The sequence below is a fragment of the Typopeltis vanoorti genome, chromosome 24 (assembly GCF_054136105.1).
Source record: "Typopeltis vanoorti isolate ZY-2024b chromosome 24, IOZ_Tvanoo_1.0, whole genome shotgun sequence".
NCBI lineage: Eukaryota > Metazoa > Arthropoda > Arachnida > Uropygi > Thelyphonidae > Typopeltis > Typopeltis vanoorti.
The window spans coordinates 51,013,868-51,030,879 of NC_143572.1; the positions used below are offsets into that span (position 1 = coordinate 51,013,868).

General features: G+C 38.8%; 1 protein-coding gene across 2 annotated transcripts in view; it reads right to left on the reverse strand.

Annotated features, from left to right (window-relative positions):
• The window catches only part of LOC150093190 (guanine nucleotide exchange factor DBS-like), a 450,940-nt gene that overhangs the window by 220,562 nt on the left and 213,366 nt on the right, over positions 1–17,012 (reverse strand). For both annotated transcript variants that reach the window (XM_090413275.1, XM_090413276.1), the window contains one exon: positions 2,276–2,395. In XM_090413275.1, the coding sequence (XP_090269401.1) occupies positions 2,276–2,395 (120 nt within the window). The remainder of the gene's footprint in view (positions 1–2,275; positions 2,396–17,012) is intronic.

Sequence of the window (17,012 nt, forward strand, 5' to 3'; positions counted from 1 at the left end):
ACCTACAAGTTGGTAAGGGGTTGTTATAGGATCAATGGTGGAGAAGTTCTACAGAGAATAGTGGGAGATCAGGGGAGAACCAGAGGTCATCCCTGGAAACTGTATAAGGAGGGTGTGAGTAAGGGAGTGAGAGGCAGGTTTTTTTCGTGCAGAGTTGTGAGTGATTGGAATGCCTTGCCTGAGAGCGTGGTGTCTGCAAGTAGTTTGAATGTGTTTAAGACACGGTATGATGAGATGTGTGTGTAAGATAAAAGGACCTCCTAGATGAGTCTTTGACTCCATGAGGTCTTGTTTAATAATAATAATAATAATAATAATAATGTAAAAGAGCCCTTTTTATTAGTGCTTTTGATTAAGGGGTTTCACTTGTTTAAAGCTATTTTGTTGGCTCTCATCACAGACCAGACAGAAATCCAGGTTATTAAGTTAACTCAAGCTCAAAAGATTTATTTTTCATAACTGAAATCTCAATCATAGCCACTGAAGAAAGGAGCCAAACTCAGTATTAAAAATTATGAAAAGAAAAGATAATATATATATATATATATATAGACACTATCTTATAACAATGTAAACAAAATTAACTAGGATATTATTGTCCTTTCTTTTCACAATTTTCAAATGCCAAGTTTGTCATTTCAGCTGTTTTCTACAATGCATATGATTTGAATACTGATTGATATCCCAGTTATGAACATCATATCTTTCGAGCATGAATTAACTTGATATTCTGGGTTCTTGTATGATGTCTCTCATGAGCACCATTCAAACAGCTATCAAGATACTGAAATCTTTAATCAAAGGTGCTGATAAAAGATGAACATACGGATTACTGAGCATAATTTCTTCTTAAGCAGTGCAATTACAAGCCAACTCATGCTGAAATTGTTCTTAAGCAGGAGTTGGCTCTAAATGACTTTCAAAACATTTAAAATTTCAAACGACAAACCTTTCTTGTTTACCTTGACAATAAAATAATAATGAATATTATAATTTCTTTTCAAATTTTTGTATTTTTCCACCTTCCAAGAGGAAAATAAGAATATTTTTTGTCGAGTTTTAATATATTATATGATACCACTTTTAAATTAAAGATACCAAGAAATTATATACTTGGTTTAATCCTTTATCCAAGTGTAAGCAAACAAAGTTTGCACCTGAAGTATTTTCAGGAATGGAGCAACTCGTATATAGAAGTCAATGACTTTACATCACTTTCCTTAGTATCCCATAATGCAAAGCACATATCCTTACAGGTATGTATAATACTATGCATTATGGGAGGGGTCACTATTCAGACCAGTTTTGACCTTTATTGAGGCTCATCAGTGGGAGCCAGACCCAGAGGTGATACTAAGTTTGAAATAATGCCAAAGTCATATTTTCATACACAAGCAGCCAAAAAGTAAATGATAACACTTTTAGATTGCTTGTTACATGGAAGCACTGATGGTTCTCAACAACAGCTGGTCATGGTTCAATACTATTATAAAGGTAGGGAAAAAAGTTTTTTCTGCTAGACTTTTATATAAATTTCAAATTAAACTGTGTATATATATATATATATTTATATATTTATATATTTATTTATTCATATGGAGTTTCCTCCCTTTTCTCCCCTGTCCCTATTGGGGCAAGTTGAGTCCCCTCATGGGAGGTTAAGTATTTTTTATGGCTGTAGATCCGTATGTTCACAGGGCCGGTTTGCCTGCTTGGGGGATGAAAAACCCCAGATAAACTGGGGGGGGGGGGGAACCCTGCTGTCCACACCCAAGACCGGCTAACTTGGCTATGGCTGTGGAAGATCCTTAAGCTCCTCACGTCGGCGACTGGAATTGAACCCAGAACACTCCTTCCCCAGGCATACGGTTGCGAAGCACATAGCCACTAGGCTAACCGCACGGCAGGTTAGTCTAGTTGTTACTTCTCTTGCAATTAAACTGTGAAAACAGAGCACTGAAATAAAAGTTCATTAAAGTCAGCATTTTTTTCCCCTAAAAACTGTATTAATTGGTAATTTTATTGTACTGACTTGAAAGATATTTATAATGTAAGCTACTTTAATATCAAATTTTTATGTTATTTCTATATGAAAATAAGATTCTGTTATACCTCAACATAATCAAATTTTCTCACTGGAAAGGATGAAAAATATTTTTTCTTTTTTTATAAATTCAACAAAATATATGATTAGCTTTTGGAAAAATTATAAAATTATGAAAACATATCAATCTTAATGCAGTTCAGAATTAGAAAAAGAGATTTTTTTTTTTACCTGCGTCTTCCGTTTAAATTTCTCTAATTCTTCTTGCACTTGTTCCACTTGCATTACAGAGTCCCCAGCTGTTGGAATTTCTGACATTCTACGTAATTCAGCAGCAAGACAGCTTTGTAACTAAATGATCAAAAAAGAGTAATTATTATTATTATTAAATCTCCATCATAGCTTTTGCAATGAAGCAGAAGATTATTGGAAAGTCTATTCTAGTTGTCAATGTCTATCATATCTCCCCTTAAATCTGGATCCATCTGATAGATTTCCCTGAATGATACGTTCAATCAATTCTATAGTTAACTTTTCAGATTCCTGATAACTAATTCAGACCTGTAGAAAACGAGTCCACTATTCAATCACTGAAAGGGACAATAAAATTGTGTGTGTAGTTCTGCCCTTCCTGACAACATAAAATATTTGGTTCCTGTAATTCTTCTATAATTAATTTTTATTAAATCCAGATTTGAATATATTGTGGGGAGTACATGATTGAGACATATGTTAGTAAGGAGTTTTACCAGATTAATGTGGATGAGATTTTTCTCTAAATGAGTGCAAATACAACAAAGAACAAAAGGCCTGGAAGATGTATGAGGAGTTTGTGATTATTATTATTATTACCCCAAGACCTCATGGAGTCAAAGAGTCATCTGAGAGGTCCTTTTATCACACACACATCTCATCATACCATGTCTTAAACACACTCAAACTTCTTGCAGACACCACACTCTCAGGCAAGGCATTCCAATTATTCACAACTCTGCACAAAAAAAACCTGCCCCTCACTCCCCTACTCACACCCTCTTTATACAGTTTCTAGGGATGACCTTTGGTTCTCCCCTGATCTCCGACTATTCTCTGTAGAACTTCTCCACCATTGATATTGATCCTATAACAACCCCTTACCAACTTGTGGGTGTCTATCATATCTCCCCTCTTCCTCCTGTCCACCAGACTCTGCAAATTACATCCTCAATCTTTCCTCATACTCGACATTCCAGAGGTCAGAAACTACCTTAGTCAGTCGCCTTTGGACCCTTTCCAACATCTCTTCATCCTTCTGAAAACCCGGTGACCAAATCTGGGCACAACAGTCCATGTGTGGCCTAATCAAAGCCTTATACAACAGAACAAGAATCTCCCTAATTCTACACGTCAGTGTCCTCTGCATCATTTCCGTGCCCAATCACTCAATTTATTCTAGTCTTCTTGTAAGGCCACAACATCTTCACTACTCTTCATGGTTTATCCCAACTTTGCATCATGTGCAAACAACTGAATGAATATCTCCATCCAAATCTTCACCTATATCGTTAATATACAAGTTAAACAGTAATGGCCTTCAAACAGACCCCTGAGGCTCTCCAGTAGTAACTTTCCTCTTCCTGGATATCGCACCCCCATACACAACGTCAAACTGCTCTAGTTTGACTGTCAACTTATCATGAGGTACTCTATCAAAAGCCTCTCCTCTGTCCAAGGAAGCAGTCACTTTATGGTAATAAGTAAGTAGATTACTAAAACATGACCTCCCTTTAGCAAATCCATGCTGTCCATCAAAGATAATACCATTGTTGTCAACCCAACTCTGGATCCTAGTTCTCACAAGCTTCTCCAACAACTTAACCACAACACCTGACACACAGATAGGCCTATAGTTTGATGCTTGAGTTCGATCACCTCCTTTATGAAGTGGCACAATCTTGCCCTCCTTCCACTCCTTAGGAACTTGACCAAGTGCAAGACTCATATTAAAAAAATATGTCAAAGCAGGTGTCAACTCCCTCGCACTTTCCTTTCAGAATACGTGGTGATATATTATCAAGTCCCACAGCCTTATTTACATCTAGTTTACTCAACTCCCCAAACGCCTCTTGCTCACTTACAGTCAGTCTCTCCTCCCCATCATCAACTGCTCTCAATCTCTCCATAAAGTCACATTCACAAGATTGAAAGATCTTTATGAATTGCTCATTAAGTATCTCCACCACACATTCTGCAACAGCTGTCTTTATACCATTTTCTCCAATCAATGTCATCCTTCCATAATCATTCTTTCTTTTGCTGGCTACATATCGAAAGAACTCCCTAGGATTCTTTTTGGCTTCATTAGCTAACTGCTGTTCATACATGGAATTGGTTATTTCCACTTTGATTATGCTGCCTCCACAATGCCCTTTTTCTCTGTATCACATGCTTAATCTCTTTATTCATCCATCTCACACCTACCTTATTTAACCTTCTCACCCTTGGAATACATTTAGACATTGCATCTACTAGATAGTTTTTGAAAATTCCCCAAGCTGCATTGATCTCTTTTCCAGCTAACTCCTCATTCCACACTACACCTGCAAGCTGTCTCCTGAGCTCTTCATAATCACCACTTGTAGTTCCACATACACCTTTTTCTCACAGAGGTCCTCTCACTGCTGGCAACCACTCAGGTAATCACTTCATGTTCACTCTCACCAACTGGAGGATGATTTGGCACCTCATTTATAATTGCATCCTCTGATGAGATGATCAAATTGAAGACCCTCAATCCTCGTGTGTCCTCTGTTACATACTGTCCGAGGTAGTTGTCCCTCAGAAACGCATTTTCTTTACTTCCAGTTGATATCTCATCATCCCAGTCTTCTTCTTTCACTCTGCCTTATCCCATGTTAAATGGGGTCGGCGCACCAATCTTTAACCTTCCTCTTCCAAGTTCTCCGGTCCAGAGCATTCTTCGGACTCCATCCTTTCTCCCTAAGATCCTCTGTCATCTTATCTCTCCACCTGAGCTTGGGCCTGCCTCTTTTCCTCCTTCCCTCCAACTCCATATACTCCACTCGTTTACCAACATACTTCTCACCCTTCCTCTCAACATATCCAAACCACCTCAGCCTACTTTCTTGTATCTTCTTGCCAATTAGTCCCACCTTAACCATCCCTCTGATGTAGTCATTCCTTATCCTGTCCTTCTTTGTCACACCACTCATCCATCTCAACATCCGCATCTCTGCTACCTCCATCTTCCTCCCCTGAGACTTGGTTATAGGCCACGTCTCCGCACCATGGAGCATCACCGGCCTCACCACCATCTTATAAAGCTTTCCTTTCCTCTTACAACTCACTCTCTTGTCGCACAGGACCCCGCTCATCTTCCTCCAATTCATCCAACCGCATGTTATTCGGTGCTGTATTTCCTCATCCAGGTCACCATTCCTCTCGACAACCGACCCAAGGTAATTGAATTTCTTCCCTGAAATTAGCCTTTCACCCTGGAGTCATATGACGGTATCCTCGTCACTCCCCGTTGACATATATTCAGTCTTCACCCGGTTAATTCTCATGCTGCTCTCTTCCAATGCCTTTCTCCACTCTTCCAGGGTATTTTCAAGCTTCTCTCGGGATGATTCGCATAGAACAATGTCATCGGCAAACAGCATGCTCCATGGTGCCTCCTTCTTGACATCCTCCACTAGTACATCCATGACCAGGTCAAAGAGGTAGGGGTTCAGAGCTGACCCTTGGTGTAGCCCTACAACAATAGGGAACCCTTCTGTCATGCTGACACTAGACCTGACCTGAGTTTCTGTTCCCTCGTACATCTCCTTCACCAACCTCACATACTTCTCCGACACCCTCTTCTTCCTCATACACCTCCATACCTCCTGCCTGGCCACTCTGTCGTATGCCTTTTCCAGGTCTATAAACACCATGTGTAGATCCACTTGCATCTCTCTATATTTCTCCATCAATCGCCTTAGCACAAATATTGCATCCGTTGTCCCTCTTCCTGGCATAAATCCAAACTGCTCCTCACCAATTTTCGTTTCCTGCCGTAACCTTGCTTCAATTATTCTTTCCCATATTTTTAATGGGTGTGACATCAGCTTGATTCCTCTATAGTTGCCACAGTCTTGAACATCTCCTCTTCCTTTGTAGATTGGGATGAGAATACTTTTCCTCCATTCCTCTGGTATCTTTTCCTGTTGGGCTATTTTACACATCAGATTCCATAACATATCCATGCCCTCACTGCCCAAACTTTTCCACACTTCTCCAGGTATCTGGTCTGCTCCCACAGCCTTTCCATTCTTCATTTTTCTCAGTACCCAAACCACTTCCTCTCTACTTATGTCTTGCACCGGTCTCTCATTTACCTCTCCATCCTCGCACCTCTCTCTTGGATTCTCCTCATTTAGTAGTTTTCGGAAATATTCTTCCCATCTTCCTCTGATTTTGTCCTCGTCTTGTAATACTACTCCTGAGGCATCCTTTATCTGCTTGACTGATGTTATGTCTTTTGAGGCCTTATCTCTGGCTTTCGCTATTCTTAACAACTGAGCTTTGCCACCGTTTCTCTCCAGTTCTTCATAAACCTCATCAACTGCCCTCGCTCTCGCCCTTGCCACAGCTCTCTTTGCATTTTTCTTTGCTAATCTATATGCCTCCTTGTCGGCTCTAGTTCCAGTCATGTCCCATTTTTCCTTTGCCTCTTTCTTTTCCTTGATCGCCAACTGCACCTCCTCATTCCACCACCATGCCTCCTTATCCTCAGGTGGTCCCTTTCCTGATGTTATACCAAGCACCTCTTCTCCAATTTTTCTAATATTCCGACTATTAACATCGCAGTCTATAGTGCCATAATTAAAATCACCCATAATGATCACCCTTTTCTTAGTTGCTTGGCTATTTTGACTATACATTTCACTATCACCACCATCCACATTACCTGGTCTATAACAACATCCCACCAAGTATTTGATTCCATTCACCTCTATCTCACACCATACTGCCTCAAAACCACTGGCACTATTTCCATCTTGAATCTCTACTTTGTATGGACATAACTCTTTCTCTATCATCAATAGCACTCCCCCTCCCTTTTTACCCATTCTATCCTCACGAAACACATCATACCCTTCCATCTCTATTCCTGACAGGATGTCATCCTCTTCCAACCATGTCTCACTTATTCTGATAATCTTTGGGTGAACAGACTCAATTAGTGCAACCATTTCATCTGCCTTGTTTCTTATACTTCTAGCATTTGTATACAAACACAACAGCTCATTTCTGGATCTACAGCTAGTTCCACTGATACCACTCACTCGATGTGATCTATCCATGCTCGACTGGGGCCATTTCCCTTTCTGCTTCTTCATTTTAGAACCCTTTCCAATTCCAACTGTTTCCTGTTGATCCCTTGTCATCCCATTAATTTACTGCCTACACTCTCACCTCCTCTTGGAGCATCCACCTTTCCCACCCTGAGCCTCCTCGTTTCCCTGCTCCTCTTGCACACCCATTCTCTCATTTTCTATACTCATACCACTCACTTCCCCATTCATATCCACCTCTTCAATCTCTCCTGTCTTACTCTCTTGCTCTTCCACATCACTCCCCCTCTCAATCTGATTCATTCTCACTATCCACTTCTCTACCTTCCAGCAGCAGTCTCTCCAAGCGACTCACACCATAACCACTCAAATGCAGTCCATCGCTCCCATACAGCTCACTTCATCCCTTAAACTCATTCCACACACATTAACAAACTGTACTGAGAAGTAAGTTTTTTTTTAAATGGAGAGAGAGATGGGTAATTAGCTTACTTGCCTGAGAGTGTGGTAAATATAGAGATAGTGAATGCATTTAGGTCACACACTCACACAGCTTGTCATACCATGACCTAAATACACTGCAATGCACTGACAGTGGGACTTCCTGCAAAGAGTGTTTTGACTTCATGGAGGTTTGAAGATAATAATTTTGACATTATTATCATCCTCATCAAAACATCAGTTCTATTGCAGTTAACTAGATTTTTTATAACTTGTGCTACTTTCAAGAACAATGTCTCTGATTTAAACAAGGATTTGCAAACAGCATGGCTTTCTTCCACTTGATGAAGTAGTCAAGAAATGTTGTTCAAGTCTGCTTTTTGGTTGTCTGTACCTACCAAATATACTTTATGTTATTTTTTCTGACCAAGGTGGTCCATCTTGTCTGTCCAAAATACAGAGACATTGACAAGGGAAGGAAAGAGGATTCTGGCAATTCTTGATTTATCTCAAGAAGGTGAAAACTTTGTTCAGAGGTTTGTATACTGTTCTATGAAAAGAAAGAAGTCCAGTTTATACATTGTACCATTCATGTAGGTATATATATTGTATAATAGGTATAGTTTAGTTGTGTGTGTGTGGTGGGGGTTCTTTTTTAAGGAGTTTGGCAAGGGTTTATCTGTTGTATCCATACTGTTCAAATGATGTAAGTAGAGATTGTTTCCATGTACAGTGCTAGTCCCGAGAAAGAAATCTGCTCTGTGCTCAAGGCTAAAGATTTGAAAATCTGAAGCTTCTAGACAGAATGGTAATGTGAAGTAGCATGTAGGTGTCTGTGTGTGTGTTAACCACACATTTGTGTGTGTGTATATATATATATATATATATATACACATATATATATATATATATATATATATATATATATATATATATATATATATATATATATATATATATATATATATATATATATATATATATATATATATATATATATATATATATATGTGAGATGAGGAGTCTTGAGGACTAGATTTTTTGGTTGGAGAATAAACAAATGAGTGAAATGGGATGCCAGAAGTTTCTGAGCCTTTTGTCAGTGAATATGTTTAAGGAGTATGATAGGAATTGTATAAATAATGGTTAGTGCAGGCTTCTTGCAATGAATTTTTGCAGGACTCCATGAGATGCTCATGTAATAGTAACATTATGAAGGAAAGTGGCATTAAAGCTGATATCAATATAAAAGATATTCAACTCAGTATTTATTATTAATACCAAGACCCCATGGAGTGAGACTCATCTAGGAGGTCCCTTTTATCATACACACACACACACACACACACAACTCATCATACCTTGCCTTAAACACATTCAAATTCTCTGCAGACACCACATTCTCAGGCAATACATTCCAATTATTCACAACTCTACATGCAAAAAACCCACTTCTCACTCCCCTGCTCACATCCTCCTTATATAGCTTTGAGGGATGACCTCTTCCCCATCTCCCACCATTTTATGAAAAACCTCTTCAACGTTAATCCTATAACAACCTCTTACCAACTTCTATGTCTCTATTATCACCACCCTCTTCCTCCTATCCACTAGAATCTGCAAATGGCATCGTCCAACTTTTCTTCATATTCAACATTCCAAAGATCAGAAACTATTTTGATCAATCGCATCTGGACCCTCTCCAACATGTCTTCATCCATTTGAAAACAAGGTGACAAAATGCACAGTAATCCATACATGGCCTAATCAGAGCCTTATACAATGGAACCAGAATTTCCTTACTTCTGCAAGTCAGTGTCCTGGGCATCATTCCAAGAATTCATTGTGTTGTCCTCACATTATTGGTAATATGTCCACTAAATTTTAGATCCTTATCCACCATTACCCCAAGATCTCTTATTTCATCTACCTCTAAATATATATTCCCACCAAGAGTAAATTTTACATCCCATCTTTGCTTTCTAAATTTTAAAACCTTTCATTTTGCAACACTGAACCAGCATCCCCCACTCCTGTACCTATTTATTCAGTCTATTCAAGACTTCTTATAAGGCCACAACATCTGCTCTATTCCTAATAGTTCATCTGAACTTCACATCATCTGAAAACAACTGAATATCTCCATTCAAATCTTTCTGAATATCATTAACATACAGATTAAACAGCTATGGTCCTAAAACAGATCCAGAGGCACACCACTAATCACTCTCCTCTTCAAGGATATTGCTCCCCCCATACACATCTTGCTGATACCTATCAGATAGCCAATCTCCAGTCCAATGCACTAGTTTAATATCCAACCCAATCCACTCTAGTTTGATAATCAACTTATCATGTGGTAATGTATCAAAATCCTTTGCAAAATCTAAGTATACCGTCTGTAACCGTCTCTCTCTCGTCCATTGCAGCTGTCACCTTATTGTAATAAGTAGATTACTAGAACATGACACCACAGATTTAGCAAATATGTGGTGTCCATCAAAGATGATACCACTGTTATCAACCCAATTCTGGATCCTGATTCTCGCCAGCTTTCCAACACTTTAACCACGACATCTGACACACAGATTGGTCTATAATTTGATGCCTGACTTCTGTCACCTGCTTTATGAAGCTGTACAATCTTGCCTTCTTTCAACTCCTTCGGAACTTGTCCAATGTAAGGCTCATATTAAACAAATGTCAAGGCAGGTGTCAACTCTCTGGCACATTCCTTCAAAACTTGCAGTGATATATCATCAATTCCCACAGCTTTATTAATATCAAGTTTGCTTAATTTTCAATCTTCTTCCTCACTCACAATCGATCTCTCCTCCTCATCATCCACTGCTATCAAACTTTCCATGATGTCACACATTCACAAGAATGAAAGAACTTTATGAACTGCTCATTAAATATCTTAACTATATGCTCTGCAGTAGTTGTCCTTATACCATTTTCTCCCATCAATGCCATCCTACTATAATTGTTCTTAATTTTGCTGGCTACATATCACAAGAACTCCCTGGAATTTTATTTGGCTTCATTTGCTAACTGTTGGTCACACTGAACTTTTGCTACCCATAACAACCAAGTCATCCTCCTTGCCTGTTCTTTGTCTTTGGAATTGATTATTACCACTCCTCTTATGTTGCCTCCATAATGCCTTTTTTTTTTCTCTGTTGTATGATTAATCTCTTCATTCATCCATTTCATCACATCTACCTTATTTAATCTTCAGACCTTTGGAATACATTTAGACATTGCTTCTACTAGATAGTTCTTGAATATCACCCAAGCAGAACTGATCTCCTTTTTCACCCAACTTCTCATTCCATGCTTCAGCTGCAAGCTGTCTCCTTCTCATAATCCCCAGCCTTGTATTTCCACATATACCCTTTCTTCACAGAAGTCTGACTGACAACCTCCAGGTAATCACTTTGTGGTCACTCTCACGAAGTGATCACTCTCATTCTATTCACCTGTATCTCACCCCATACTGCCTCAAAACTATTACCAGTATTTCCCCCCTTGCACCTCTATCTTATATGGACATAACTTTTTTTCTATCATCAATAGCACTCTGCCTCCCTTTATACCTTTTCTATCTTCATGATTGCTGTATTTTACTCCATGTGGTTATTATTCTCTTATGTGGTGCTTTGGATGGCTGCTCTTTCAGTTAAATTTTTTTGGGGGAGTTAATTATTTATGAGATTTAGTGTGTGCGTGTGTGTGTTTTTTTGAGAGAATTACTGTAATAGTTGTGTATCTGAAATGTGTATATTTCCTGTTGTTGAGTCATAAATTATTCAATACAGAGATATTTACCGACTAACGGTGAGTGATAGTTGCTTTGTATTTAATCATTTAAACTCTTTGACTTTAATGATTTAATTAATATAAAGAGTGTTTCTTTAGATTATGCTGATGTTATCAGTCTTTAAATCAGATAACAGAAAAGTATGTGCATTAAATGCAGTCTGAATGTGGAGTTGATGGGTGATGATATGCAAATGACTACAAATGAAAGTAGAGAGACTGCTACAAGAAAATCAAGGGCTCATCTCACAGACAAGAAAGTTAATATTAATGTGAAAGAGCAGAAAGTGGGTGATAAAGTTGTGAAATAAACATGCAGGTGATCTTGTGAAAGAAAGCACTGAAAGTAATGTGAATGACATTGTATGCCACACAGACGGAATGAAACTTGGACAGAACAAATGTGGAATGACTGGAGTAAATCATATAGGGGAGAAAGTAAATGAAGAGAAAGTGAATTAAATTGAAATGTAAGAGACAAGAGAGGAGTGGTAATGATATTTGTATGAAAGATGTGAAAATTATTGAGGATATTAGAACTGAATTAGTGAAGCTAAAGAAGGAATTAATGTAGATGTAGAGTGCAATAGTGTTACACCCTGATAACCAAGAATGTAAAAATTTCAGTTATCATGGTGTAACAAGAAAATAAAAATATAAAATCCTATGTAAGTAGCTAATACAATATAATTAAAGACAGAAAATATGCTTGCATCCAAGAAAATTAATTAAAGCAGAAATTGTTTGTTCAACTAAATAATAAAAAAGGTATTATTATTACAAAAAAAAAAGGATATGGAAAAAATAGCTTAAGTAAGACAAAGAAGATTAGAGATAAGAATTTGTATGCGAGAGGCTAGTTTAACACTTGAAAAAAGGAGATTAAAATATTCAAGTAAATTCTAAAAAGGGGATTAATTTAGTATAGAGGCTAGCTTAAAACAAATGACGATCGCTCAAGATCAACTCCCGAAGTAAGACGTCGTCACATGAGAGTCCCGTGCAAGGAACAGTAGCATGGTTTGGGCAGAAAAACATGACTTTAATTGGTGAGTGAGATCGACTCCAGTAGGGGGGGGGGGGAAGAAATTGAAGAAGGTGCCGATAGGGGCCATAGAGATAAAAGGGTTAGGAACCCCCCCAAGGCTTTTTTTCCTCAGAGTTTCTTCACGAAGTTTTCGTATAGGTAACACGGGTTTTCCTGAGTGACGGCATAGGAGTTATCTCCGTCCAACACAACAAGGAAACAAAGTGTGTGGGAATTCGATCCCGTATTCCTATTGCAAGAGATGAGGAATGCCATATAGTTACAAGAAGGAAGAAATTGTCTATGTATCTCATCATCCAATACTCGTATCGAGGGAAAGAAAATCCATACAGAAGTCCGTGCCCATGTGATGAGTTCCATAGTGATAGAATAGAAGATCCTGTGCGTGTCCTTAATTCAAGCACGAAAGGTATAGATCGTGAAAACCAGGGTTCGTCCTAGAAAGGTACTGTAAAATCTTGTATCAATTGAAATCACATATAGTTGCAATCATTGTTAATTTCTGGACAGTCGAAGATATACTAGGACTTTAGTACAAATCAGAGTAGAATGAGAGTGAACTAGTATATATTATTTGATAAGCATTCATGTGCTAGAGATTTATGTATGCGCATGGTATCTCATATGAGAGTGTCTTAAAGGTCAAATGTATGTATGGGTATAGCGAAAGTGATAGTTTAACCTATATTGTTTTGTAAGTTAGATAAGGTAAACTGAAAATAAACATTAATATCCATGGTATTATAGCAATATAGAGCATTCTGACTAGTAAAAGGTTAAGTAGAGTGTTAACCTGTTCCAGGATTATATGTATAAAGTCTGTTATGATGGCATTGATTGCAAATTTCCATATAGGATTTTGCCCTAATACTTGTATTTTGCTTGTGAAGTTTTGTAATTTTATTCTTAGTATTGAATTGTGTTTTATATAATAGAAAATGAATTGTACCATGTTTGAGATTTTAAATAAACTTTTGTTCACTAATAATATAGTTATTAGTGTCTGAAATTGCTGCCTAATGCACCACTTGAAAAACCGTACGAACCTAATCGCACAGGAAATTAATGTGTTAAGTTATTATTATTATTATTCCGGGAAACTCCAAGGAGTCGACAGACTCATCGAGGGAGGCCCTAACATCATGTCAAGAACAACTATTCAACATTCACACAGTATCTATCATACCTTCCCTTGAACTCATTCACGGTCGTAGCACCCACAACAGACTCTGGAAACTTATTCCACTCATTTACCACTCTCCAAGTAAAGAACCTAGCTCTAACACCCTTGTCAACCACGCTCTTGCCCAGCTTCCATGCATGGCCCCTAGTCCTCCCACCACCAGTCATATTTTCAAAAATATCTTCTGGATCAATCTTATAAAAACCCTTCAGTAATTTGAATGTCTCAATCATATCACCCCTCCTTCGCCTATCGTCCAATTTCTGCAACCCACAAATCTTCAACCTATTCTCATAAGGTTCATTCCACAGACCTGCTATCATCTTGGTCACTCGTCTCTGGACCCTCTCCACTTCCTCCCCATCACGAAGAAACCCTGGTGCCCATAGCTGGGCACAGAAGTCCAGATGGGGTCTTATCAAGGCTCGATACAGAGGAACAACAACTTGTTCGTCTCTGCATGTTAAAGTATTTTTCAGAAGCCAAGTGATTTGGTGAGCTGTTTTAGTTACTTTTGCAATGTGCCCCCTAAACTTCAACTTCCTATCCACCAACACTCCCAAATCCCTGGCCTCATCAATCTCCTGGAGTATGGTTCCACCAATGCGATATACTGCTGCTATTCTTTTCACCCCAAAGTGCATAACCTTACACTTTGCCACATTAAATTGACATCCATTTTTCCTAGCCCAGTCCTCCAAACTATCCAAATCATCCTGTAAAATTTTGACATCCTGTGCACTCACAATTGCTCTACCCAACTTTGCATCATCAGCAAACAAGTGAACACTTCCTCTCAGATCCTTTCCAATATCATTGATGAACAAATTGAAAAGCAGTGGTCCAAGAACAGAGCCCTGTAGCACTCCACTAGTCACAAGACGTCTTTTAGACTCCACTCCTGAATAAACCACTCTTTGATATCTCTCCTTCAACCACCCTCTTATCCATCTCACCAACCCTATATCTATACCCATCTGCTCCAGTTTACTGATTAGGGTTCCATGTGGTATCCTATCAAAGGCCTTGGCAAGGTCCAGTAGTATCACTGTAAATCCATTACCCGTATCCAGTTCAGCCATCACTGTGTTATAGAACGTGAGCAAGTTACTGAGGCATGATCTATCCTTCACAAAACCATGTTGTCCCCCATACAATATCCCATTTTCATCTATCCAATCCTGTATTCTTTTCTTGACTAATTTCTCTAAGACCTTGACAATGATTCCTGATATGCTAATCGGTCGGTAATTTACAACAGCAGTCTTGGAACCACCTTTATGCAGTGGAACTATTTTCCCCTCTTTCCACCCGCTCGGGACTAACCCAGACCCGAGACTCAAATTAAACAAAATGGTCAAGGGTATTGACAATTCTTTAGCTGCTTCTCGTACAACACGAGCTGGTATACCATCCAATCCCACAGATGTATTGACATTGAGGTTATGCAATAGACTACTCACCTCCACTTCATTAACCACAATTCCCATATAATCTACTGGTTTATTCGTTTCTGCAATGTCACCACCTGGATGATATACTTTTGCAAAGTGCTCACTCAGTAATTCCATAATATCAACTGATTCAGTTACCTCCCTACCATCGGCATTCTTTAAAATCAATCTGCCATGTACATTTTTCCTTTAACTTGCTACATATCTAAAAAACTGTTTAGGATTCTCTTTAGCCTGCATGGCCAATGTTCTTTCGTAATCCTTTTTTGCTTTTCTTACCACGCTCGTCACCCTTCTGGCCTGCGCTTTATACCATTCATGTGCCTGCCGGTCACCCTTCTCCTTAAATTCCCTCCACAGCTGTTTCTTCTTTTGCAGCTCAAGCTTAATGGTGTTATTCATCCATTTAACCCCTACTTGATTTATTATTCGGACTCTAGGTATACAGTCAGCCATTGCTTCATGCAAGCACTTCTTAACTACCTCCCATGCACTATCAACTTCTAGTCCTTGCAGTTGTACATGCCATGGCACTGAACCAATCAAACTCCTAAGCTTGTCATACTTTCCAGCCCGATAATTCCACATGTACCCTGTCTTAATTGAAAATTCTACACCTTTAGCCACCTCCCAAGTTAAGACCCTATGATCACTCTCACCGATTGGTGGCAATGTGGTCATATTTGTTAGCCAAATCCTCAGATGTAATTACTAGGTCAAGCACTCTCTGATGCTTAGTATTTTCCATTACATGCTGTCGCAGATAGTTATCCCTTAATAACCGCATAAAATCCAGTTCCTTCCTCCCGTGTGTCCTCTCCTCACTCCAATCAATGCGACCATAGTTGAAATCTCCCATAATAATCACCCTCCTTCCACCCATTTCTTCTATTTGCTTGTGCATACTGTCACCACCATCTTTTCCATCACCTGGTCTATAGCAGCACCCAATTGTATATTTAGTTCTGCTAGCCACAATCTCACACCAAATGGCCTCAAATGTGCTCTTTTCTCTATCCTGCAATTCAACTTCTATTCTCCTTGACTGGAGCTCATCAGCTATCATCAACAATACTCCTCCCCCCATTTTATTCTCTCTGTCATTCCTGAACACACTATACCCATCACATTCAATCCCACTAATTATATCATCTACAGTCAGCCATGTTTCACTAATACCTATAACCTGTGGTCTGGAAGTGCCAACCATGGCCAAAAACTCTTCCTTCTTGTTCCTAATACTCCTAGTATTAGTGTACATGAATTTAAGACCCCCATTAGCCCCAACCCTACCTTGATGCCTTATATTAACTATCCCACTCAGATTTGTTGTCCTTATTTGCTCTGGCATATTATATTCATTCTTACATTCAACTGCCTCCATAAGGACTGTATATCTACTCCCCCCCCCCCCCTTAACAAATCTAGTTTCCCTGAATTTGCACATCCACTACATTCAGCAACACTTTCTCAAGTCTTCTTACACCGTAACCATTCAAATGCAAGCCATCCATCTTATATAGATCCTTTCGCCCATCAAACTCACTCCACACATCCACAAATTCCAAACCACTCGTCATACATAACCCACGCATAAAGTCATTCGCAATTATGGCCCTCCTTTTAAACATTTCACTGTCATACCGTGGCAAAAGACTAATCATTCTAACTCTCTCACTCT